The 27,667-nt window shown below is 47.6% G+C and overlaps 1 protein-coding gene across 3 annotated transcripts in view; it reads left to right on the top strand.

Moving 5' to 3' along the window:
• The window catches only part of UPF1 (UPF1 RNA helicase and ATPase), a 1,138,135-nt gene that overhangs the window by 393,737 nt on the left and 716,731 nt on the right, over window positions 1-27,667 (top strand). For all 3 annotated transcript variants that reach the window (XM_069649320.1, XM_069649322.1, XM_069649321.1), the window contains exon 11: window positions 15,027-15,145. In XM_069649320.1, the coding sequence (XP_069505421.1) occupies window positions 15,027-15,145 (119 nt within the window). The remainder of the gene's footprint in view (window positions 1-15,026; window positions 15,146-27,667) is intronic.

Here is a 27,667-nt window from a genome sequence, read left to right on the forward strand (position 1 = left end):
TTGGGCATGATGTGCTTGTGCATCCCCCTGTACAACCACTGCATTGTGTGCATGGCCCTCTACAGGAGTTCCTAGACGCTCAGTGGGTATAAGCCTCTGGGTCCTGGGAGAAATGCATCTGTCATTCAAGAACAGTCTAAGCCAGTGGTCCATAAAAGTCCACCTTGTTCAGGTCATCCCCTTCAAGCTGCCCAATCACTGTCGCCATGGGCACCTCAGGAGGGCTTGGGAGCTCACAAATAAGTTCCCAATTAGGGAACTCCCGTCCCCTGCACACTATCAATGGCTAGATAAGCCCAATAGTTTTAGAGTAGTAGGAATAATTCTTTCAGTAAATATCTTTTCTGTAGGTCTGAGGTGCAAAATTCATACATAATGATCAGTCTTTTTTCTTTATCAAATTTTTCTCAAAAGAAGAATTTATTCAAAAACATATATGCCCAACGCGTTTCGAGATCATTCTCTTCATCAGGGGCTGAACGTTCATTCAATTTTCATCAATCTACAAATATTCAAAAAAAGAAAACACATGTATATATCAGTAAATCATCTAGACCCATAATTTTATGCAGATATCCAAATTCAATCACCTTCTGGCTAAATAATGGTCATTTCTGATACAGTCCAAAGAACCTAAAATGTTTTCTCACAATGTGCCATTTTTAACAAAGTACATTTGTACAAAACCTAAATTGTAGGTGCTTTAGTGGTTCATAGACTGTAAGAATTGTCTAGAGGTTTTTGGTGGACCATTCAACAGAATCAATGTTAAGTATATCAAAAGACAGTGTATTTCAAATAAACATAGTCATTTAGGAACTTGGCATACCGTGTGCTGATCAGTGTGCCTTCCTAAGTCGTAAAAAGGGGGAAGAGGGCCGCCTGTTCACCATGTGGTTCAATGAAGGTCTACCACACCTGAGAAAATATAGATACAGAATAGTGTAAAGGAAAGGTTTCTTGCATTTGGATGAACTATCAAAACTAAGAGTAGAAGCATTTACTAGTGTGGGCTGTGCTCCTTCGAATACAAGGTAAGTAGCGGTTTGGACGTGAGAATCAGACCCTTGTTAAGAGGGATTGTCCAGCTAAGAAAAATGCAAAGAACAGAATATAGAATATACTTACAAGCAACTAGATGGCTGCAGATGCAGTAGGGAAGCGTTCGAATGTTGCCGTGTAAGTGATTGAAAAACATGGCTGTTTAAATATGCGTCATATGCGTGACGTCATCATGTTGCTGACGCGTGTGACGTCACAACTGTAAACATGTTGTCGTGCGGCGTATGAATAATAGAGTGTAGAGCCAATGAAATAAGGACTCTAAGTAGCTGGTACCGTATATGTTAGAAAACGATCTCCCTCGTGGAGTGTACGAGTTATACGTTGTGCGCAAAGAAACAAAAAGTGACATCTCTCCCAGGGAATTGGATAATCTGTGTACATCGGATAAACCCGGGTAAGGGCCGGTGGAGGTACGAGATGCCAAAGTGTCAGAGTAGAGAGGATGAGAATCTCAGAAGGTTTTATTTAAAGAAAAGGGGGGGTGGATCTGGCTGATGTTAGACTAAAGGTGCCATGTTTGGAAGTTGAAGAATATCTGTTGGGTACATAAGGTATAAAGCCCATTACAAGTCCTGTCTCCCCATAATGGAGTGCACAATCTAATTGGGGTAAAAAAACATTCCTGGTCTCACGCCACAACGTATACATCTACACCTATATAATACAGGTTGATTCTGACTCAGCTGAAGTCGAAAAAATTATTTTAAAAAAACAAATAACAAATACAATTTTTGAAAGACAATTTCCACAATAACCCAATCAGTTAATAGAACTGTACATTTTTGAACCACATCTATTCATTTTGTCAACAACGTTATTCAGAGGAACGATCCTAAATAGAATTCTTCATTGAGACCATGTGGTTGGACTGCATCTAATTTGTGTATCCACCATAGTTCCCTCTGTGCTAATTTCTTAGCAAAATCTCCACCTCTAGGTAATGAATGTACTGTTTCTAAAACTACCCAGCGTAGTTGGGTGATGTTATGACCGTTCTCACGAAAGTGTCTGAATACTGGAGACTTTTCATTTTTGGTTCTGATGTTGGACTTATGCTCAGTCCAGCGTTCTTTTGCCTTTCTAATGGTTTTTCCGACATATTTTCCACAAGGGCATCTGAGGGCATAAATAATGTTTTTACTGTCGCATGTGGCAAAGTCATGAAATATTTTTCTGCCCATGCTCGGGTGGCGAACGTGATCTCCCTTGATGATGTTAGAACAGTGTTGGCACTGTAAACATGGAAAAGTTCCTGGTTTTTGTTTTGTAATGGTAGTTTGGCTTGAGGTTTTTTCTTTTCTGCTTTGATGAGGCTGTCTCTGAAGTTCATCCCTCTCTTATAGGCCAACATCGGAGGTTCTGGAAAAAGTCTATTTAGATTTGGATCCGATTTTATGAGATCCCAATTTTTTGTGATCTTTTTGATCTGATAACTTTGGCTTGAGAGCTTCATTGTGTGAATAAGTTTAGTTGTGGATTTTTTAGGTTTTTCTTCAAGTAATTGGGCTCTGCTTAGTGATTCTGTCCGGATTACCGCCTTCTCCAAGATTCCATCTGGAAATCCTCTTGTTTTAAACCTGTTCTTCATTTTGTCATATTCACCTTGGAGTTGTGTAGTATCAGATGTAATCCTTTTGAGCCTTAACATTTGGCTAAAGGGGAGGTTTTCCTTCAGATGAGTGGGATGAAAACTTCCAAAGTGAAGTGTACTATTGCAATCCGTGGGTTTCCTGTAGATGCTGGTATTTAAAGTAAGTCCAATTTTTTGGATGTTGATGTCCAGGAAATGTATGTCAGGTTGTCCAATTTCAAGGGTAAAGGTAATTCTTTCATTACAGTTGTTAAGGTAATCTAAGAATTGGTGAAGTTCTTCAATGGTGCCATTCCAAATACCAAAGATGTCATCTATAAATCTTTTCCAAAACATGATTTTTGTCTTCCAGGGTTCTTTATTGAGTACATATTTTTCTTCTAATTGGAACATAAATAGATTTGCGTAAGCTGGGGCTACTGGAGAGCCTATTGATGATCCCGCAATTTGTAAGAAGTATTTGCCATTGTATCGGAAATAGTTATTGAAGAGGATAATGGTAATCAATTCAATAGCAGATACCTTCTGGATCATAGTCTTCCTGTGTTTGAGAAGAAACCATTCTAGGGATTTGATACCTTGTTGGTGTGGTATGTATGAATTTTGCACCTCAGACCTACAGAAAAGATATTTACTGAAACAGTTAAACTATTGGGCTTATCTAGCCATTGATAGTGTGCAGGGGACGGGAGTTCCCTAATTGGGAACTTATTTGTGTCTTAATGTATTGACAACCCATAAGCCAGGGCTGTTTCTCCTATGCACCTTAAATTTGTTTATTACATATCCGAATTGAATGAACTAATATTTTTACCTATTTCTACATATTTGGAGGGCATGGTGTTCAAATCCAATTGGGCTTGGGAGCTCACTCAGGAGACCTTCAGAGGAAGAAAAACGTCTTAATCTCTGGTACTGCGGGCTGTTTTCTGGGCACTCTTCCTTCCTCCTGCGACTCTGCTGAAAGGTACAAATATTCATGTACAACACAACCATGATGATCTACACCGCAAACAAGGAGAAACAAGGTCTCCACACTTGTTAACAGAGACGCAGACCCTCTAGCACTGGGCACTACAACAGCAAATGATTTGGCTTACTTTTCACCTTCCAGGGATGCAAAACACCAAGGCGGACTCTCTGCAGAGAGCTCCGCTCATACCATAAGTGGGAACTGCGGACCGATCTAAATAACCGGGTCTTGCAGTGTTGGGGCACGCCGGAGATGAACCTATTTGCAACCTACAGCAACAAGAGATGCAAGTCCTTCGCCAGCAAGTTTCCCCACCAGAGAGCCTGGGGGACGCCTTCACATTCCCATGGGAGGGTAGTTTCTGTGTACGTTTCCACCCGTCCCTCTGGTGGCACGAGTGATCAGCGTCTTCAGTCTATCAGTGTAATTTAATCTTAGTGGCCCCTGCATGGCCAAGACAGTTTTGGGGACTGGAAGAGCGGGTCAGAGGGGTGGGAGGAGTGGGCACTGCTGCATTACAACCCAGCCTCGCTCAATCTTACGGCCTGGCTCTGGTGTTCCTAGAATTTAGTTCCTTCCCACTTCCTTCCAGACTGTAGAGCGGCCCTAGCTCTTGCCTGCACCTCCTCCACACTAGCCTTCTACAGGAGCAAATGCAGGAGGGTCCATATCTGGTGCATAGCACATATGTTACAACCCCAAACTATCCAGCCATAGCACACATTACCATACTTTGGCACACGCATGTTCAGCGCACTCCTCATCAAAGTGCACTTGGCCGTCATCTCTAGGTACAAATGTGGCCAAGGTGCTCCTTCCCTTTGGCCACAGACTAGTGAAGTGATTCCTAAAAGGCCTATTTGGTTCGTTCCTTCCTGCCTGTCTGGTGACCAGCTGCAGCCTGGGAACTCAACGCAGTCCTGTCCAGTCTCGTGAAACCGCCCTTTGAGCCGATGCACAAAACCTCACAATTATCTTTCTTGGAAAACGGCATATATGGTGGCCGTAACATCTGCCCACCGAGTCTGCTGAATACAAGCTTTTCTCACCAATGCACCCTACGTATTTCACAATTCCAAAGTCGACATGGGCACTAACTCTACATTTGTGCCTAGGTTGCCACCTGCTTTCCACCTCAATGACTCTGTGGTGCTTCCAGTTTTCTTTGGTTCTCCAACCTCTCCAGCTGAGCGTTAATTGCACTCTCTAGACGTCTTGCAAGCTCTTGTATTTTGTCACCCGCACAGTCTTTCCGTCAAACCTAAGCTGACTTTTGATACCTCTGACTCAGGGAAAGCGCTCTCGAAACCTTCCATTTCCAGGTGGATCTCGGCGTGCAACTTTCTGCCACCAACAAGCTGGCAGGGATTGCGCTGGCAGACCCAGAGCACATTCTACCAGAGCAATGGCCTTTACGGCGGTTTTTCTTTCTGGGACCCTCCTGCTAGACATTTGCAGCCCAGCCAGGTGGAAGTTGGTGCACACATTTACCAGATTATACTGTGTCGACAGGGATTCTGTAGCAGTCCAGTGTTGGCCAAGCTGTTCTTGGTAACTTGTTTGCTTGATGTTAGTAGGTCTCCAGCAGTAAATCTATCCTACAAGGGGCTTGCCACCGCCCATTATGGTTATGGGGTACAGCTTTGTAATCTATTCATAGCATGTCAATCTATGAAAGATCCATTGTAGGAGAAGGAATGTCACTTACCTGTAGCTCCTTTTCTCCAGCATTGGTATCTTTCATAAATTTACATGCGACCCTCACGTCTACACCGCTTTGCTCTTCTTGGCGTCTGTCACTCATGTGCGCTATGCCAATATCTAAAGATGGCCATCATGGATGGAGCTAAGGGAGCCTTTCCAATTGGCCGTGGGCAGTATTACTTAACAGTGACTATTATTGAGCTCAAAAATGACTGAAATTCAGTTTTAACTGCTCCCTTACAGAGGATTACTAGCGGGGAATATTCACAGCATGTGAATCTATGAAAGATACCAATGCTGGCAAACAGGAGTTACAGGTAAGTAACTTATTCCTTATTCTTAGATTTTATATTGTAGTTCTGATGATTTGCTGGGGATTTGTTTGTATATTTTCCTTTTGGTTTTATATCCCTCGTCACAATGATTTCCTTGTGGTCTCTGAATCCTGCAACTCCAGGGCCTGTAGTATCTGCAAGTGTTAATCTTGTATTTGTCTTTTCTGAGTAACTTGTTCAAGCACCTCGGGTCCAAGATGGGTCGCAGTCCTCAGTCTTTTTTCAGCAGCAGTAAGTAGTGATAGTACCACTCCTCTGTCCGTCCATTCAATTCGCAGAGAATACCTAAGGTTTGTGATTGGCACTGCCCATTTTTGGTTCCTGCCTTTTGGGTTAACTCCTATCCCACTGGTCTTCAAAGTTCTCTGAAGTGGCAGTCCGTCTGAGAGGGGATTCCTGGCTTTTTTTTAAATTTGTTACTTGGATGATTGGCTAATCGAAGCCTGTTAGCAGGCTAGAAACCAAATCTGCAACACCTATCGTCATTTGGACAAACTGAGCTTGTCATTGAAGTTCAAGTCATTCCAGGTGACACCTTACAAAATGCTCCAGTTCATTGGTGCATTCCTGGACTTCTCGTGGGAAAGGCTTATCCTTCCAAGGACAGTGTTCATCACATTCAGCAGATAGCCATGAAGTTTCAAAGCGCCCACACCCTGCTGACCCTGTACTTTCTGTCGTTCCTGGGTGTTGAGTCAGAATTCTTATTTTGGAATTTCTAGGGCCACCTTTTGGAGCCCCGCCACCTTTTGGAGCCCCGCCACCTTTTGCTTTGTCCCCCCCTGTCTTTTTTTATGTTTTTGTTATCTGATCTTTTTGGAGACCAGAGTGTTTTATGAAATTTCATTGTCAGTGGCTCTTTAATATATGGTACTGGGTTGCCCATAAACTGCCCAGTCCCAGGAGTGCCTGTGAGGCTCCCGGGTTTTGCCCTAGGTGACAATCACTAGAATTTGAGAAGTAGGTTTGCGGCAGCTATACCTTAGTTTTGGCTTCACCATGAGTGCAATTCATTTGACCCCAATGTACCTTTTTAGTAGCCATTGGGGTGCCAATGGGTTTCTTAAATCCTGCTGTCATTTTCTGGTTCAGGGCTTTCCTTTGTCTGGGTAACCACAAGGAAGGCTAAAATGGCCGCCTGTTAACGTGGGCTCTTTATGAGCCCACAATGGCAGCCTCCATATTGGTCCTAACTGTTTAGGCCAGTATAGGATCCTGGACCAGCACTCATTTCCTGTGGAGGGTGGCCAAGGATAAATGGCAGTTCTAGTGATAAACCAGTATGGTTTGTCATCTGGCCACCAGCCCTCGTTTAGTGATCGGCTTGCAGGCCCAGGGCCAGCACCTTTGTGCAAGGGTACCCCTTTCAGGTAAGCAGGACCACCAGAGCAACTCCGAGGCAGGAATCAATAGGGGGGAAGCTGAATGACTGGTTACGATAAACCAGCCCGAAAGCGTGGATTCCACGTGCTACATTATTTCAAGCGTGATAATCATCACAGGAAGCTCTTGCCAGAGCCCCTATCACAATTCCCCGTCCTGTTGAAGGCTGTTGCATTCACAGCTGAAAGGCCGAAACACAGTTGTCGACTTTCTATACTGTACAGTGGCTATTGTGTAAACTGGACATCTAGTTGATGTTTCTAACCTATATCAATATATAATACCCTATGGACATTGTAAGGGTTTGCACTGATTGTATTTTCTGCTTTGTCTGTATGGTAATTGGTACTATTGTATAATCACTTTTTTGTTTGGTGTTTACTCACCTGTGACTATCATTAACCTGTACTTAATTATGCATATGTTTTGTCTTGTCTAACAATTACATTTCTCCAGCATGAGGTCTGGCATGTATTCACATGCTCATGAATATTCCCCGTCGTCGGGCTGGGAATCCTCGGTAAAGAAAAATCAGTATCAGTTTCGTTTCTGATCTGTCTTTCGTAGTAGTAACCAGTCACTGATCTCTGCGTCATACTGACCACAGCCAATGACTGCCATCTCCCTAAGCCCCGCCTCTGGCAGCCATCATCAGATTTTTACCGCACGTTCAAGTGTTGGGATCCTCGTGCTATTGCTCTCGAGCATTAGTGCTTTTTTTGCGCTTTTTCTTAGGAACATTTTCTCTTTTTCGGTCAAAAGAGCCTCAAGCTCCACCGTTTCTTTATCCGATCAACGGGGACCCGTGTCGGATTCTTCTACGCCCCTCAAAGGTGAAGATTTCGTCGAGCCACGCTTTTGGAGGACTCCAGAAGTTTCCCAGGCCCATTTCGATCATGGCCCAGGAGAAGGGAAGCTCGACGCCCGGAAAGCTGTTCAGGGTCTGCCCTGGATGCCAGCTTCAGAATGTCTTTGAGGACGAACACTCCCTTTGCCTCTACTGCCTTCATGAGGACAAGACGCACATGGAGAAGGACTGTGCGTTTTGCGGGAAAATTGTCGGAGCGGACCATGAAGGACCGCCATCTGCGTCTCGCCAACTGGCTGGAAGGGAAGAGACCGTCAGGCGAGAAGAAGTCCAAGCGGTCTTCTAAGACCTTTGAGGGCGCCCCGGCGACGGGGGTCCAACAGAAGGCCAAGCACTGCGAGTCCGCTGGCACCGGGAGCGCCGAACGGTCGGGCTCTACGGGTGCCAGGCAGGGCACATCCTCCCCAGCGCCATCAACCACGAGCCAACGCTCTGGCTCGGGTAAGAGGAAGGCCGAGCACCCGGCGAAGCTCCTGGAGAGACCCTGGTCGAGCTCGAAGGCCCCATCGGAGGGGGAGTGAGGCGGTGACCTTCCCCCCGCCCCCCAAGGAGAAGGCGGTGAGCGCACCTAAGGTGGTGAAAGCCTTGATCCATCCGGCCAAGGCCTCTATCGAGACAGTCGCGGCGGCCCTGGCTCAGCCTGTGGAGGCTACACCAGTGGTGGCGACCTCGGGGCCCAGAGTCTCCCTGCCACCGCGGAGGGAGTCCTCTTTCATGCCCATCGACAGGACCCCCGTGAAACGTCCGACGGGGAAGAAAAAGGGGGGGGCAGGAGGTCGTCGTGGATTCGGCCTCAACCTCTGAGGAGGAGCTGATCGAAGTCTTAAGCCACGGCGTTGGCGTGGAAGACCAGCCCGTCGGGAGGGACCCCGACGTAGGAGACGACGAGAACGTCTAGGGTGCCGACGGGGCTTCTGACCACCCGTCGGACTCCCCTCAACCAGTGCCGCAAGACAACTCAGCGGCCATTTTGTTGGCTATACAGTCCTTCTGCTCGGAGATAAGGACGAGATTGCCGTTAGCACCAACGGAGAACCTCTCCCAACGGGGGACCCGGAGCCAGGCCCTTCTGGGAGCCCTCCGCCTAAGAGAAGGATTCATCCTCCACCCCCTTTTCAACCATCGCGCCCTGCTCAGCCCTCCGCCCCGTCCACGACCCGTGGGGATGATACGGGGACTGACAAGGCCGCGACGGGCACAGACGACGAGGTTTACGACGAGGATCTCCCGTCGTCCCCTCCTCCCCGGGCCTCCCCGCCCGACGAGATTGGGTCGTTTCATGCCATGATCGCCAGGGCATCCGAGCTTTTCCAGCTCTGCCCGGAAGAGAAGAAGGAAGGTTTCCTTTATCAACGGCGCGAGACCAAGAGGAAGACGGTCCTCGCTGTACCTCTACTGGACGATATCTGGGATGAGGCTCTCGCCCTCCTCAAGAACCCATCCACAACGCCTGCGAGAAGGGATCGGTACGAGAAGAAGTACTGGGTCCCGGACGCAGCCCCCTTGTGCCTTCGGGCACAGCCGACCCCGGACTCGGTCGTCTCTGCGGCGGCCAGGAAGAAAGCTGGGGGGGGGCCTTCGGCCTCTACGTGAACCGCCCCGCCGGACGGCGAGGGAAAGATATTGGACACGATGGGACGCAGAGTCATCTCATCGGCAGCGACGACGATTAAGGCTGCCAACGCCTTGGCTATCGTAGCTCGCTACGACAGGGAGTTGTGGTACAAGATCGCCCCCCTGCTGGACTTCTTACCAGACGACAAGAGGGCGGAGGCCCTAGAGATCTTGCAGGAAGTAGAAGTGGCGTCGGACCACGCCATCACGATAGCGACGGACATCGCTGACACTGGATTTCGCCAGTTGGGCAACGGCGTGTGCCTTGGACGGCGTGGATGGCTCAAGGCAACTGACTTCCGCCAGGACGTGCAGACCAGAGTCTTGGACATGCCGTTCGACGGGAGCAACCTGTTTGGGAAAACAGTGGACGATTCCCTACATGCCATCAAGACGGACACGGAGACGGCCGGGGCTCTTGGTGTTCTCCAACAACGACGGCCGCCCTTTCGGAGCAGCGGAGGCAAGCAGGGTGCCTCCAAAGGTTCCGGCGGCGGATTTTCCACCCATCGTCAAGCGGCCCGTTCGTCGTCACAGGAAGCCTACAGGGGACGAGGCAAGTAGTGCGGACCCCGCCGTCGTCGCCAAGGAGGACAAGGCGGCAAAGCCTCATCGAAGCAGGACTGAACCGGCCGTGGGGTCGGGCCCCCACCGAAGCACCCCGGTGGGAGGCCGGCTGGCGAGGTTCGTCAGCGTGTGGGAGTCCATCTCCACCGACCGTTGGGTGCTGGACGCCCTGGCCCAGGGTCATGCGCTCGAGTTTCTAAAGAAGTGCCCGCGCGTCCCCCCCGTGGCCAGGAAGGAACATCACGTCCCTCAACTTCTCTTGGAGGTAAAGGCGATGCTCAAAAGCGCCATCGAGCTCGTCCCAAAGAGGCTTCGGGGCTCTGGAGTTTACTCAAGATACTTCCTCGTGAAGAAGACGGGAGGATGGCGTCCCATCCTGGACCTCCGACGACTGAACAAATTCATCAAGGCACAGAAGTTCCGGGTGGTCACCATCCAGCACGTCTTGGGTCAACTGGAGGAGGGCGATTTCCTGTCATCGTTGGATTTGGAGGATGCCTACTTCCATATCCCCATCCTAAAGGGACACCGACAGTTTCTCAGATTCGTGGTCCAAGGGCATCACTACCAGTTCAGAGCCCTTCCCTTCGGATTGAGGTCAGCACCCAGGGTGTTCACCAAGTGCCTCGCACCGGTGGCGGCGCTGCTGCACCTGGAGGGGATCCACGTCTACCCCTACCTGGACGACTGGCTCATCCGAGCAAAGACAAAGGAGCTCGTCGCGGAGCACACGGCGAGGACCGCCCAACTACTCACGGACCTGGGATTCTCCATAAACGTCGCCAAGTCCCACCTGGTGCCCGCTCAAGACGACTGTTTCTGGGAGCGAAGCTCGACACAGTGGCGCTTCTGGCCTCTCCATCGGAGGAAAGGACGAGGGCCATCCTGGGCAAGGTGCAGCGGATGCTGGTTGCGACGCGGCCAGGGTGAGGTCCAAGTCCCTCCTCGGAATGATGTCTTCTTGCATGTATCTCATCCGCCTGTGCAGGCTTCGGATGCGCCCGTTACAGGAGTTCCTGGACGCTCGCTGGATCCAGACGACGGGCAGCTTCGAGGACAGGATCACACTCGACGAGAGCTTCCGACGAGCGATCCGGTGGTGGGGCACCCGCGCGCATCTGACGGCGGGCATGGACTTCCAGACCCTGGGCTACCAGAAGACAGTGACCACGGATGCCTCCCTGGAAGGGTGGGGAGCGCACACCGAAAATCTGCACGCGAGGGGCCTTTGGCTGCCGATGGAGAAGTCTCTCCATATCAACTTCCTGTAACTCCGTGCAGTGTTTTGGGCCCTCAGGTCCTTTCTTCCGTCCCTCAAGGGCAAGGTGGTGAGGATCTTCACCGACCACACCACCACCATGTTCTACATCAGGAAGCAGGGCGGTACCAGATCCCCAGCCCTGTCCAAGGAGCCGCAGGATCTGTGGCATTGGGCCGTCGCCCAAGGGATGTTTCTGGTGCCGTTTCATTTGGCAGGGGTAAAAAACGCCATCGCCGACTCGCTCAGCAGGGAGCTTCGCTCGTGCCACGAGTGGGAACTACGACAGGATCTAGTGGACCGCCTCTTCCGACGGTGGGGCACACCCCAGATCGATCTGTTTGCGACGGCGACAAACTCCAAGTGCCGGAGGTTCGCCAGCAAGTTTCCCCAGCCGAGGAGCATGGGCAATGCATTCTCGTTCCCCTGGGAGGGCCTGTTTCTGTATGCGTTCCCTCCATTGCCGCTGCTTATCCGGCTCATCAACCAGCTCAAGAGGTCACGGTGCAGGATGATCCTCATCGCACCTGCGTGGCCGAGGCAGATATGGTTCCCGGACCTTCTGGGCTTGTCAGCGTCCCCGTCAATCAAGCTGCCAGTGGACGCGTATCTTCTCTCCAGGGAAGGAGGCGCCATCCTCCATCACGACCCAAAGTCACTGAACTTACAGGCCTGGCTCCTGCAGCGTTAGAGTTTGGCGGTTACGACATACCGGCCGACTGCCGAGAGGTTCTTGCAAAGGCCAGTGCGTCCTCAACTCTTAAATGCTACGGACACAAATGGAAGAGGTTCTCTGTCTGGTGCCACGCACAGAAGATTAACTCTCTACGGATTACGGCTCCTCAAGCACTGCCGTACCTGCTGACGCTGGCCAAGGCTGGCGCACGCTTCCATCAAGATTCATCTTGCTGCGATCTCCCGATACACCAGAACCACGGGACGGACGTCTTTGTGGTCTCATCGTCTGGTGAAAGAATTCATGAAGGGACTGTTCAGATCGTTCCCGCCGGTGAAGGCCCCAGCGTGGGAGCTCAACGTAGTGCTGACCAAGCTCATGGGACCTCCGTTCGAGGCTCTGCACTCAGCTCTGTTGAAGTTCTTGTTGTGGCAAACAGCGTTTCTTGTGGCCATCACCTCTGCACGACGGGTGGGAGAGATCCAGGCCCTTTCCTGCAAGCCCCCGTACTTGACTTTTCACGACACGAAGGTAGTGCTCAGGACGCACCCCTCCTTCATGCCCAAGGTGCCGTCGGACTTCCACCTCAACGAACCCTTGGTGTTGCCTGTTTTCTTCCCGTCGCCTTTGTCGCCGGCTGAAAGGACTTTGCACTCGCTGGATGTGGCTGGAGCGCTGAAGTTCTACGTGGACCACACGAAGAGTTTTCGGAAGACGTCACAACTTTTTGTGAACTTTGGACCTGTCAATCAGGGGAAGGCTCTCTCAGGCTTCCATTTCCAGATGGCTCTCCGGCTGTATCATGTACTGTCATCGGTTGGCAAACCGACCGCTGCCTGGCCGTTCGAGAGCCCATTCCACCAGAGCGATCGCAGCTACCACGGCGTTCCTATCTGGTGTGCCCTTGCTGGACATCTGCAGGGCTGCTACGTGGATGTCGATGCACACCTTCACAAAATTCTACTGCGTCGATCGGGATTCCAGGTAGGAGTCCAGGGTCGGCCAAGCAGTGCTGCGCAACCTGTTCGCCTAATGGTGAGCCTGGTGAGGAGGTAATAATTGCTTAATGTTGAGTTTTGGATGTAATGCTTAATGTTGAGCCTTTGCCACCTCCCGTGGTTGTGCATGTGTGTACTGCTATGTATTCTTTTATTCATGAGCCTGTGAATCCATGCCAGACCCCATGCTGGAGAAGGAACAAGTTACTTACCTGTAACTGTTGTTCTCCAGCATGGGTCTGGCATGGATTCACATGCAAACCCTCCCGCCTACCCCTCTGCGGCTCTTCACTTGGTCATACTGCCACTTCACGTGCTACCAAATCTGAAGATGGCTGCCAGAGGCGGGGCTTAGGGAGATGGCAGTCATTGGCTGTGGTCAGTATGACGCAGAGATCAGTGATTGGTTACTACTGAGAAAGACAGATCAGATCAGAACTGATACTGATACTGATTTTTCTTTACCGAGGATTCCCAGCCTGACGACGGGGAATATTCATGAGCATGTGAATCCATGCCAGACCCATGCTGGAGAACAGTTACAGGTAAGTAACTTGTTCCTTAGGGTCTTTTTGCTTATCCTGGTTCGCCCTGATCATGTGTCCAATACATACACAAGTTCTTTACAACCTGGAGATCTCTGGGAATAGCCAGGTGCCCCATCATTTGCTCACATTCTTGGGTCAGTTATGTTGAATAAGGGAAACAAGTTTCTGGGTAGGTATAAAACCGAATGTGGAAACTTTTTTTTGTTTTTTGTTTTAAAGATCGAGGGGCATCCCAGTTGGGAGTAGGACTGCCGGGTGTTAATTTAAATGAAAGGCTCTGGAGTGGGACTGGATAAATAACTATGAACACATCCACAAGTTAAACATTTAAAATGAATGTAGCAGATTACTTAGAAAATGTCTTACCCTCCCTCGCTATTTGCTAATTCATCCCTCCCCCAGCAAAGAATTATTTTACTGGTATGGTTAGGCAAACTTCCTAGCCTGGCTGTGATGGGTAGTTGGCAGGGCTTCTCTCGTTCTAGCTGTTTGCACCGTCTGTGTAAAAGCAAAGTGTGTATTGAGACAAACAGGGCACATTTTCAACCAGTGTCTGACTCTTGCCCATGTATGAGATGAGTCTTCCCAGATTCGTAGTGAGCAGGAAGCAAATTCGTGAGGACATCTTCTGGGCGCAATGCCTAGAAAACCACATCCTTTAATTGATGCTTGCCTTTTCTAGATTATGTATACATATTAGCAATATGCTAATTCCTTGTAAACATGTTTGTATTGTTTTTAAGAGGTGGGAGATGCATCTGTATCCTAATTGTGTAATAGTATTTTAATTGGAAGTTTCTTTTAATCTTTCAGTTGACTTTTTCTTTTTAATGCATTGATAACGTTTGTCTCGTTAAGACTATGTATAGGTAGCAATTCACAACCGTATATTAGAATCTCTCAAGCTTTGCTTAGAGAGGTGGTTCATATGCTTGCTATTGAATTGTGTAACCGAAACTAACGTCTTAGAAACATTTCTCTTAAAACCTGTGCTGCTTGTATGCACTTGTAGATTCATGATATTAATCAATTGTTTATGTAAGTTTGAACTGTTTTCTATTAAGATGTTATATAGTGTGAAGTTATATTTTAACTAAAGCACACCTAAATAAAATAAATATTGCCTATAGATAGCTGCCACATCCTAGGAATCGGAGGTGTGAGTTAATTAGGGGTGGTGCTATTATATCAAGTCTGGAATTCTGGAAGCTGCGGTTGTCCAGCTAACCAGGCACTTGGACTAGCATGAGTTAAACTGCTCACATTTACATGCCAGTTTTTATTTTCTTGTTAGTTGAGGGGTATGTACTGACAGTACTTTGAAGGTACCCAATATGCTATATCTGTCTCCTTCAGGTAGTTCTTCATACAAGTAGAAAATGTACCAACTTGAAATGTGACTGTTAATTATTTTGGAAGCTGAAATGTAGATTTGGTCCCATTCAGGTTTATGCTGTGAAGACTGTATTACAGCGTCCTCTTAGCCTTATCCAGGGTCCTCCAGGTACTGGAAAAACTGTAACATCTGCTACAATAGTGTACCATTTGGCAAGGCAAGGCAATGGGTAAGACTTAACATATGGCTATCAAATTGTTTAATCAATCTTTAATGTACTTGCAAGATGTATACAAGTATGTTTTATGCATTTAGTTCAGTCCTTGTGACCTGAATACATCCAGAATTCTAATTGTTTGTTGGTTTTGGGTGAATAAGAACACAATAGTAAATGCTTCTGAGCAGCTACAATAACAAAACGTATGAATATTATCTTTCACTTCATATTGGAGCAAAAGTCATGATTAGCTTTTCAATGTAGTTTTCCACCTTGTAAAGATAACCCGGTCAATTTTTATTATGCATGCGCTCGAACACTATGTGCCCTCTGTAAGATAATTATTCCTCTTTTTTCACTTTCGTGAGTCGCCACAACATTTTGATTGGTCTGTATGTGATTCTAACTGTTACTCCAGAGTTTCAGTTATTACTGGACTGTTCGAGCTCAGGAGTCAGCAGGTAAACAGGAATGTTGCTTTATTAAGTCCTGGAAAACTAGTTGCACCCAAGAATAGATGTAAGATACCCATCACCCCATCCTCAGGCATTCAACTCTACCCATATTAACACTCATCAATCTTACATCCAACATTCACTGCGCTGTCATTCATTGGTGGTCACTAACACTGTACACTTGTGCACTGCGGACCAGTAAGGGAGACTGTAACCAGATATAACACACCAAGCACACACCACCTCAAGCCCCCCCTTCCCCGGAAAGGGAGTGAGACCAACAATGAACAGGTACCAGCAGTGCACTCCCTGGAGGGAGTATACAAAACGACACTCACTGGCCATGCCTGGTTTTCCAGCCAGATGACTGGCTCATGCAATATTAGCCACAAGTGCGGCAGGACACCCCAATAGAACCAAGCAAATCCACCGAGTGGCATTGGACTTGGGCCAGTTTCTCTGTCGAGAAAAGAACATTGCCAAAACCAGTTGTCTCAAGATGGTGGAGCTCAGAAGCATATTGTAGTTCTGTTAGGCAATAATTGATGTGTAGTCTCACAGTGTTACAACACTCGTCCTCTTGGTATTAGGTAACCCACCTTTTGGTATAGGCCTGTACTACACAAGTTGGTAGTGTGAGCAGCCAGACTTGCCTCAAGAGGGGTAAAAGTGAGCTGTAGAGCTGTAGCAATGAAATGTGCAAATACAAGTAGCCAAGTAACACTTATAGTCAAGGATTTAGTTAAAATGGTTATTTATCATCAGTTTTTAAATAAGCATTCTTTAAAAAGGGTAATGTATGTAACAATCAAATTTTAAAATACTTTTCTAGAATCAGCATAAGCTTAGTAGATGCTCTTCAGAGATGCTTTTTACACACTTCTACACCCTGAGGTTACTTCATTCACAAGGACAGTAATGGCATTTATACACTGCTAGTACGTTGTGCAGATTCTGGGGTTGCAGAAAGGAAGGAAATGGGTTAAACAAGTTCTCAGGGTATGTGAGTATACTTAAATCGTTCAATGAAGTCTAGAAAAAACCTTTCCCAGCAAGAAGTCTACACAAGTTATCACCTCTGAGGGACAGAAAATATCAGTCAATGGACTAGAAGAGCCTGCAGGGAGCCAGGACAGCCGAAGTCAATTGGAGCACAGTCTATGGAGCTGAGGCACTTCGTAGTTAATAAAAGTCTTTAAGTTAGAGTTTTTGTAGAAAATCACTGTTTGGTCACAAGCTGTTACACTTGTGGAAAGCAGAGCTGAAATCAACTCTGACAAAAGTAGCTACTGCAAGTCTCAGCTGAGAAGGGCAAAGCTAAAGACACTGAGGTAAGTAACCCAAGTCTGAAGACCTCTGGTCTGACGTTTGGAGGTCGGCGGCAGCTACGGGCTCTTTTCGGATAAGCATCAATTTGCGGTTTCATCGCTCCATAAACGGCACCACTGCATATCTTGGATACTGGTTGGGCTTCCTTCACTCCTGAGGGGACACAAGCTCTGGTCGTCCTGTTTCTAGAGTGTCCTTGGGATACTCCTGGAGCGTCTGGCTGGATTGCAGACGTTGCACTCGACTGCAGATTTCTCGACCCCTAGAACTCTACAGACGTTGCACTCGACTGCAGATTTCTCGACCCCTAGAACTCGGTTCCTGCAGCAGCAAACTAGTTCAGCCAGTCTGGAAAGATGGTCAAGTGGAGTTTGTCTCGGGGTTAGTTGTCCCACTACCCCAATGGAAGAAGTTTTCCCTTCCGTACCTTTTCTTGTCTATCAGAAAAAGGAGTTTCAGCACAGCTGCAGGGCTGCACCAGGCAATTCAAAGGTCCATGTGGATGCAGCAAGCTTCGTTCAGTTTCTTCGTCTGGTGTTCTTTGCAGTAGTCTACTCTGCCTCTAGTCCCAAAACTATCGCCTTTTAAGCACGTTTCTCCCATTCATGCACAGCCTAGACTGTCACTCCAACAGCAGGGTGGCTGTCCTGAAAAGCCAGCAAGCCAGGGCTGTTTGCATTCAGGCATTCCTAGAGACAACGGACATGGGAGTTTCGGGAACCTCCCTCACTTCCTGCCCTTCCAAACACACTGGAGCCACAGGCGATTTTCAGGGCTGAAGCCTGCCACAGGCAAAACAAAGGGCTCAAACCTGGTTTGGCGCGCAGAGTAAAACCCAAGAAAGACCTCGCACAGAAAAAGACGAAAAAAGACCAGGGCCATTTTGACAAAATGGTCACCCATGGCTGCTATACTGCAGCTGAGGGCCTGCGGTAGAAAAGCACAATGGTAGGAAAATGTAAACCATTGCCACCAGCCATCTAAAGTAGTGAGGGTAACAGACATTTTTTTTTTACATGAGAATGTGGGATAAGTTGCTACATGGTAACCCCCCCCCCCCCCCCCCCCCCAGCAGGCCTCATAAGATGGTGTGTGCTGGAACTACAAAGTAAAAGGTAAGTAAAGTCAATTTCACTTTACTATTCTTCGAAACAGTAGTTCACTCAAGAAAAGGTATTTAAACCTTGTGAGAAATCTAAAGGATTTCTGTGACACTGCACTGAAGGTGCTGTTACCATAAAAAAAGTAGATGCTTATGGAGTTTGTCAGACACCACAAATAAAATAAACACATAATTCAGATCAGAACACATGAGAAAGTGAGAAAAAAGGGCTCACGCGCTGCAGGGTTAAATATTAAAAAGTCCAGTAAAAGAGCTGGGGGTTTCAAACATCCAGACTTGACATGGTTCCCCACATTTAGTCCTACAATGCCAGGACAGTTTAAGCTTGTAAAACCGAGCCCTAATCTCAAATCACACCCCTGCATAATCTGTTCGTGGTCTGTTAGGAAAGATGTTATTTTTTGCTGCTTTCCTCCCATAGTCGTCCCAGGACAACCTTACTTTTTTGCTTTGTGACTTTTTGGTGGCAAGTAAAGCCTTCTACTTTACTTTGCCTTTTTGGTCATTCTTACATTCTTATGGGGAAACCGATCAGTCCATATGACTGGCTCTCTTTGTGAATTTATTGCACACATCCTGAAGTGAGGTGCGATTAGGATACTTGGTTTCCTTAACATTTTCTATAGTGGCTTTTTGGTTAACTTTACGATGTGCCAAGGATGTGTAGGTGGCAGTAGTTTTTTTTCCTATCATATTTTAGAATTTGTACTCGTGATATATATGGCATTTATAATGCGCCTATACACAAGGGTTTCAAGGCGCGACGAGGCAAGGGAGGGGGAACAGAGGGAAGACTGACAACGATCCTACTGGGCCAGGTGTCATTCAGATCGGGCAAGTGCATGGGAAGGGGAAGGAGGAAAGTGCGGAGGGGGAGGAGGGAGTGGTCAATGCAGTACATTGGATAATAAGATAGATAAGTAAAAGAACGGCCAGCCGGTGGCAAGTGCAAGGGTGAGTGCAGATAACAGGTGTCAAGTGCTGGTATTGGGCCATTAGGGATACAGAAAACAGTCCCCAAGTGCGGGGGTTGCCAGGAAGGCAGTGGAGTAATGTGAATGTGACTGGCGGGGGAGGGGGCCTGGGCCCGAGAGCAGAGAGTGACCAGGTAACCAGTGCAGCTTCTGTATCAGCCATGAAGTCAGCAGGGGAGAAGAGAAAAAGCAGAAGCAAAGAGGTTTTGAGGTGCTTCCGGAACCAGAGATGATTCTCCTCAAGTTTCAGGGTGGCAGGGTTCCAGAGGGAGGCCCTAGCCGAAGAAAGATCTTACCACCAACTTGTTGCTTGGAGAAGCGTCTGACCCGGAGGGAGTTGGAGGCGGTTGAGTGAAGAGCTCGAGGGACGATAATTTAGAAGAAAGTTGAAGGCATTATGGACAATGCAGAGGGTTTTGTACTTAATCCTCACAGCCACTTGGAGTCAATGCAGAGATTTCAGTCATGGAGAGATACGATCCCTGTGCTTGAGGCCAAGGACAAGTCTCACAGTCCTGTTCTGGATGAGTTGCAGAGGGCAGAGAGTAGAAGCACGATGATTTAGAAAGAGGCTGTTGCAATAGTACAGCCTAGTGAGAACCAGAGCGCTGGAGACAGTGAGCTTCTGGGGGAAGGACAGGAAAAAAAAGAATCTCCTGAGGAGGTGCAGCTGGTAGTGAGACTTAGAGATGTGAGGAGAGGAGTGTGAGAGTCGAAGAGGACCTCAAGGTTTTTGGTCTCACAGGTTGGAGCAGGAGGAGGGCCAAGAGAGGCCGGCCAGAGAGTGACCGGAATGGAGGGAGTGGGTGTGCCGATGAGGAGAATCTCGGTCTTACTGGCATTTAGGCAGAGATCATTGGCTGCACACCACTCCTGGATGGCAGACAGATGATAGAGGGAGAAGAGGTGGCTGAGGGTAGCCTGAAAAGGAGCCGAGTGTCATCCGCATAGCACTAGAAGTTGGGGCAGAGCGCGGCAGTGCAGTGGGCAAGAAGTGCCAGGTATTGTTGAACCGCCAGGGAGTGAGGTTAGACCCCTGGGGAACACCATAGGTAGAGATGGAGGAGAGAAAGGACCCAAGTTGAACCTGGGAAGGTCGATCAGAGCGGAAAGAAGTGGCAGGGCCTGACCAGTGAAACCCAGGTTATCATGGAGACGGTTGAGCAGGATGGCATGGTTGACCGTGTCAAAGGCAGAAGAGGGATCAAGTAAGATGAGGACACATGGGGTGTTGGATTCAAGGTTGAAGAGCAGGTCTTCATAGATTTTCAGGAGAGCAGTTTCCGTTCTTCTGGCAGCTCTGAAGCTAGACTGATGATATGGAGACAACCAACAGATTCAGTGTGAAGATTGAGCTGGGAGATGGCCAGCTTTTACAAAAGTTTGCCCACGAAAGGAGTGATGGAGATTGGACGATAGTTAGCCTGGCAAGACTCGTCGGCAGAAGGCTTCTTAAGGAGAGGGTGAACTAGGGAGTGTTTCAGGGGAAAGGGGGAAGACTCCAGTGGGGAAGGAGTGGTTGCAGAAGTCAGCCAGGGCAGGAGCCAGGGAGTCAATGTGGTTTCTTGATGGTTTTGGAGGAACAGGGATGAACCTGTTTTGACGAGACTTTCACAGATCGGACTTGTCTAGAAACCTCTTTTGTGGAAAACGGGAAAGGCAGAGAAGTAGGGTGGGAGAGGAGGTCGGGAGAGGAGGCAGAAGGGCCGGAGGAAGAGCAGGGAGTAGAGGGAGGAAGGGGAGAGAGGGCAGGGTGTCCTGAGTTTTAGAGATGAAATGAGAAGCCATTGCCGTGCAGAGGGCCTTGGAAGGGACAGGAGTGGTAGAGACTGCAGCAGAGACGCGGGCACTTTTGCATTTAACACAAATGGATACAATAGTAGTGTCTAGTACCATATGATGGTAGTGCCACAAGTTTTTTCCCTTGTCCTTTGGCCTTATTGTTCTTTGGTCTTCTTCCTGCTGTCTCGGGTCAGGACATGCCATATATTGATCCCTTACCAAAGCATGCTCCCAGTCAGTCTGGGATAAAAGGAGGGCTCCTGCCACCATTGGACAGATCGTTGGAGCCAGGTCCTCTATGAAGTTCACCCCGAAGACGACCCCTGCAGCTGACCAGCATAGAGTCCAGCCCCCCACCCCAAAAGCACTGTACCTTTTGAAGTTCTGCTCCTATGCCTGATCTCCAGAACAAACGTGTTGGTGCTTTGACCGCAGTCTCAATCCCTGCCCGAGGACCTGAGCCTTCGGTAGTGTCCCTAGACCACCAAGTGGACTGACCAGCTTTCTCCTGTGCTACCTCGCTGCTGCAGTCGCTATTCCGAGTTCAACCTTGAAACTCTGAATAACTTCAACTTGTGTAACAAGATGCCTGCTTATGCATTTTCAGCCTTCTTTCATCAATGGAAGCCTTACTGGGCCTGCTCCTTTGTACGTCCTTTGAAGATCGCCTGTTGCTGTCCGACCGTGGTGACTCCTATTGCAATCCGTCTTCATCTTTGAGGTGTCTTGCATCGCAGAAGTCTTCATCTTGCCCGTGTTTTGTGTGTTTTACTGGAAAAGTGACCTTGGTACCTGCCAACTCTGGGCGGCGTCGAACAAACCAAGCACAGAAGATTGTGTCCCAACGGATTCTGGAACACCGGATGTGATCTCTGGAGGAATCTGAGTCAAGTGGGGTACGTTTACATAACTGTTTCTGCCTCCTCCCCCCGTCTCCATGCATTTCCATAGGTTAGAATTGTGTAAAGTCCATCCCTAAATCACTCTTACTAGACTATGGTCTCATCCAGGATCCCTTCATAGGACTTTCCTAAGGTTGGGGTTTAAGTGTGTTTTTACTTACCTGAACTTAACTCTTAATCATAGCCACTTGCATCGTCAATGACATAGGAAATATACATGCCAAATAAATACTTGGGAACTGGTGACTTTAGGGCACAAACCCAAACCATCTTAGTTTGACTTCCTAAGAATTGGGGAAGCTGTTTTAGGATTATCCTAAAACGTCTTTTCCATTTCTAATGCATCTGAGTACTTGCCTGTGTTGCACTGGTCATTGCATCAAATGATCTTTTCCTCCTAAGGGTGAATGTGCATCTGTTTTGTAGTGCTGTTGTCACAATAGTTTACTAGAGATTTTACTTGCCTACAGTGTATTCTAAAGGCCTAAAAAGCCATACGAGTAGAAGAACTGAATTGTGAAAAAGCACAAGGACGAGGGACGGGGCTTCAGAATTAAGAGAACGAATAGGGGACTAGAAGGAAAATAATAAAGATGGGGAGGATCAAGGCCGTAGACACCTAAAATCAATACAAAGGAAATTAAAGAGTAAACCATTTTCAAACGGGACCCATTGCAAAGAAAGTAAAGCAGAAGTAATAGAAACCCAATGAGCAAGGGGAGAAAGAACCCGAACAGAAGACCGATTGAGCAAAGAGGGGAAAGATGAGAAGCAGAAAGACCAGGAAGAGAACAGTCCAAGCAAGAAAACAGAGAATAAATCAGTTTAGTAGCAGATAAAGTGAGAAACCAAGGAGTTTTTTTTATATCAAGTTGATGGCGCCAGGAGTGAGAAATAAAGGGAAGTATGGGTAGAAAAAGCAAATGAATTAACACCAAGGTTGCGAGTCATCAAAATCCAGCAAAGTTTCGGGGGATCTCTAAGGTAGAGGGAATTGACACATTTCTGAGAATTTTCCCTTACATTGCGGTGCAGAGTTTCTGTAGAAGAGTTTGCGGAAAAATTAGGTTTTAGTATTGCGTTAGCAGGTTTTTGATTTTTCTTACCTCTTTGTTTTGGTTTCTGTGACCGGCATCTATGACCATCCTGTGTGCTTTGTTGTTGGCATCCTCATCGATAAGTATGTTGCGGTGTGATAATCTTCTCCAGAAGTCTAGCAGTATGTGGACATGTCGACGAGGCGAGTCAGCCACCCCCCCCCCCCCCCCCCCAACGCCCTAGGGTTAGCAATGGTTAAGTTAGGAAAGTTATGGGTCGCTTGGTGGTGTGTGCGCAGGAGAGGTCCAAAGTGTCCTCCTTATGCCCACCAGTTGGGGATGGTTCGGCAATGGATTGTGTCTCTCCCTGGGCTTACTGTTTCTGCCAGAATGTTTGATTCCTACTCGTTCCCTTCTAATTCTAGGGTGAAGAGCCAAGCTTTTTGTTTTCTGAATTCTAGATGATCCCTTGTACTGCGTATGTTTTTTGGTAGAGAATTCCATGTTTTAGGAGCCAGGTGTGAGTGAGAAGCTCCTCCAAATGTTCTTTTACTGTATGGTTTTGGTTCTAGACCAATTTCGTAGCTTGATCTGAGTTTTTGCTGAATGGTAGATGGTTATTTTCTTCTTTAGGAACTCTTCTCCTTGGCCGTGGATTGCTCTGTGCGTTAATCACATTGTTTTGAACCTTATTTGCTGTTTTATTGGTAATGTAGTATTTTCAGTGCTGGGCTAATGGGTTCTCTTCGTGGTAGTTTGAGCAGGAGTCTGGCCGCTGCGTTTTGGATACTCTGAAGTATCTTTAGTAGGAGTTCTGGCATTCCTATGTATAAGCTGTTGGCATAGTCTACTCTGGACAGTAGTGCAATGATGGTGAGCGTTTTGTGGGTGAAGGAGTGCAACGGTAGGATCCTTTTACTGTGTGCAGGAGGATGCATTTCTTGATTATAGCATTTACTTTTGGCTCAAGTGTTAGTTCGTTGTCCATCATGACTCTGAGGTTCTTTACTGCTGTTTATGGTGTCAGTGCTGTTCCTAGTTCTGGTGGCCATGGAATGTAGTGGCTGCTTTTGGATATAACCATTATTGCTGTTTTGCCAGGGATGAGTTTGAGGTTGTTTGTGTTCATCCAGCCATAGAATTCTTGTAGGTTTGTGTTTTCTTTGCATGTTTTGTACTTTGTAGATGGTCTGTGTGTCATCAGCATAGTTGTAGCATGTGAGGTCATGCCTTTTAATGAGCTTGATTATTGGAGAAAGGTAAATATTGAAGAGCAGCGGAGATGGGGAGGATCCTTGTGGTACTCCAGTTTGATTCCTTTGGGGTGGATTTGAAGGCCTTGATCCCCAGAGGAAAGGGGACCATGGACTGAGTACTCTAGTCACTACAGTGAGTAACTTCAATTACTCATCCGTCCCCTTTTTTCATCCTTGTGGGTGATTCCACCGAAAAAGAACATAAGGTAGAGCTGTGACAACCTGCCTACTATCTAGCATGTAGCGTAAAGGTGCTTCAGAACCCCCTGACCAACCTCTGCATCACGTCTGGAGCTGGTGTCCAGTGAGTAGTGCCTACAGAAGGTCAACAGAGTGGCCGAAGTAACCGCCTTGCTGATCACAACCCAGGAAGCAGGGCTCTGAAATGCGACAGCCGTGGCTTTTGCTCTGACCACATGGGCATGAATCCCCTCAAGAACAGGTTTGGCCATGGGCGTGTATTCCTCAGAAATGGCCTGACTCATCCAACTAGGGGCAATGGAAGCCTGAGAGCTGGGGGAGGAGCCCCCAAAAGTCACAAACACTGACTCAGACTTCCTGAAGGGGTTCGTCCCAGAGAGATAAAACTTGAGAACCCTCTTGAGATCCAAGGAATGGAGGGTCCTCTCTGCCTCAGACTCTGGGTTCTGGAAAAACACTGGCAGGCATATCTCTTGATTCAGATCGAACAGAGGGACCACCTTGTGTAAGAAGTTTGGGTGAGTACACAAGATGACCTTGTTCTGAAAAGTGGTGAAGGGCTTGCACGAAGACACCTGCAGCTCACTAACCCTGTGCGCAGATGAGAGCCACCAATAACTTCACCAAACGGATGTCCACAGAGGCCATTGGCTCGAAAGGCTTGCGTTGCTAAGCTACAAGAACCACATTGAGGCCCCAGACTGGATGCAGCCTATGCAGTGGAGGAAAAAGCCTGGACAACTCCTGAAGGTGGGCTTTAACCACAGGGTTGGCTGCCGAAAATGCAGGTGCAGGCTCAAGGGAATTCTTGAAACACCCACTCGCCGCCAAATATATGCGGCAAGTATCCACCTGAACTCAGGCGCGAGCCAAATGTATTTTTGATCTGATTGTGTTTCTGTGATTTTGGAGCCTGACAAACTCCATAGGCACCATCTTTTGTATTGTGACGCACAGCACCTTCAGTGCAGTGTCACAGATAAGTCCTTTGGATTTCTCTTAAGGTTTAAATACCTTTTCTTTGGCGAACTGTTCCCAAGAGTAGTAAAGTGTAATTGACTTTAAAGGGATGGTCTAGTAAAAAGTTTTATTTAAAAAAATAGATAGGCCACATAAAAAAAAATACTAGCATCCTCCGTTTTAAAACTTCCTATGTAAAATTTTGAGCTATTCAAGCTCAAAATTCGAAAAAGCAAGTACAGGGGCGCAGCCATTTTGTGAAATGGAGGCCCTCCTGTGCTGGCTTTTGCGGCACTAATGAAGGAAAAGCCAGCCAGATGTAGTAATTCTTGTAACACCCACTTGCCGCTGGGTGGCTTTCCCTTCATTAGTGCCGGGACTCAGAGGACGCGGACCGGAGACCAGAGCAGGAAAGCTGCAGCTGAATCTCGGTAAGTGCTATTTATTTTTTTTACAAAAAATAAGCACTAGCTGCGGTTTTTTTTCTAAGTTTCCGGACTGGAGGAGCCCGGAAAACTTAGAAATAAAACCGCAGCTTTAAAAACGTTGTATTTATGATTGCGGTCGCTTTTGAAGCGACCGCAAACATAAATACAACGTTATTGTGTTGGAAAACGCTGCGGTTTTTCTTTCCAAGTTTCTCAGGCTCCTGACCGCAGCGTTTTCCAACACAACCGCGTGTGTTTCTGCCTGCTGTGGCTATCACTTTGGGTCTCCGGTGCTCCCCGTGGGGAGCCCGAGAGCCCCAAATGGAAGAGCAGATTCAGGCAGACACAACGCGGTTGTTTTCCGCAATGCCGCGTTGTCTGCCTGAATCTGCTTTACCATTTGGGGCTCTCGGGCTCCCCACGGGGAGCCCGAGAGCCCCAAATGGTAAAGCAGATTCAGGCAGACACAAGACGGTTGTGTTGGAAAACGCTGCGGTTTTTCTTTCCAAGTTTCTCAGGCTCCTCCGAGCCGGAGGAGCCTGAGAAACTTGGAAAGAAAAACCACAGCGTTTTCCAACACAATAATGTTGTATTTATGTTTGCGGTCGCTTCAAAAGCGACAGCAAACGTAAATACGATTTTAAAGCTGCGGTTTTATTTCTAAGTTTTCCGGGCTCCTCCAGCCCGGAAAACCTAGAAAAAAAACCGCAGCTAGTGCTTATTTTTTTGTAAAAAAAATAAATAGCACTTACCGAGATTCAGCTGCAGCTTTCCTGCTCTGGTCTCCGGTCCGCGTCCTCTGAGTCCCGGCACTAATGAAGGGAAAGCCACCCAGCGGCGAGTGGGTGTTACAAGAATTACTACATCTGGCTGGCTTTTCCTTCATTAGTGCCGCAAAAGCCAGCACAGGAGGGCCTCCATTTCACAAAATGGATGCGCCCCTGTGCTTGCTTTTTCGAATTTTGAGCTTGAACAGCGAAAAATTTTACATAGGAAGTTTTAAAACAGAGGATGCTAGTATTTTTTTTTTTATGTGGCCTATCTATTTTTTAAATAACATTTTTTACTAGACCATCCCTTTAATTACCTGTTTCTCCTATGTTGGTCCAGAACACCCCATCTTATGTGGAATTACTGGGTGGTGGGGGGGGGTTACTCAGTAGCCCCTTTTCCTACTTATGTAACATTTTCTAGGTTACCCTACCAACATTTAATAACTGGTGGCAGTTGTTAATTTTCCTACCATTTTGTGTTTGTACCACAGGCTGACTCCTCAGCTGCAGTATTGCACCCATGGGAGCCCATTTTGTCAAAATAGCCCTGGTCTTTTCTCACCATTTCTTGCTTGTGAGGTCTTTCTTGGGTTTGACCCTTTAGTTAATTTTGTCTTTGCCAGGCTTCAGTACTGAAACCCGCCCCTGGCTCCAGTGTGTCTGGCAGGGCAGGAAGCAAGGGAGGTGCCCGAAATTCCCTGTCCCTAGTCTCCTTGGTTACCTGAATGCACCCAGGTCTGATTGGCTGGCTGGCTGTCCTTGCAGGACAGCCACCCTGCTGTGACAGCCAGGCTGTGCATGAATGGGAGAAGCTTGCATAAAAGGCAAGGTCTCTTGAACAGAAGGAGAATCGACCACTGGTGCTACTTCCTTGCTGCTGCTGGAACAGAGTGTCAGGGGTCAGAAATCCCAGAAACGAGTGCATGGTCTTTAAGCAAGACCCAAGCTCCAGGAAGATCCTGAGGATCTTCCCGAAGCAGGAGTTGGGGAGAATTCTCATAAATGTGCTAATTCCCTTCTCCTTAGAGACCCCCAGCAACTTTGCTAGATTATGAGGACTTTATTTTATTACCTGGAAAGAGTGAGCCTTTTTTCCGACCCATGTATTTTGATGTGTGTTTTACTCTTGTTCTTTGATTATTGAGTTTTAAGATCACTCCATAGGCATCTTTTCATCTGTGTTACACAGCACCCTCCGTGCAGTGACACAGGGATGTCTTTTTAGACTTCCCAAAGTTTTAAATATCTTCTCTGGGATAAAGTTTCCCAGAGAATACAAGGTTAAATTGAATCGACTAGTCTTTTTAAATTCCT

The sequence above is a fragment of the Ambystoma mexicanum genome, chromosome 1p (genome assembly GCF_040938575.1).
Source record: "Ambystoma mexicanum isolate Mex_15411 chromosome 1p, UKY_AmexF1_1, whole genome shotgun sequence".
Taxonomy (NCBI): Eukaryota; Metazoa; Chordata; class Amphibia; order Caudata; family Ambystomatidae; genus Ambystoma; species Ambystoma mexicanum.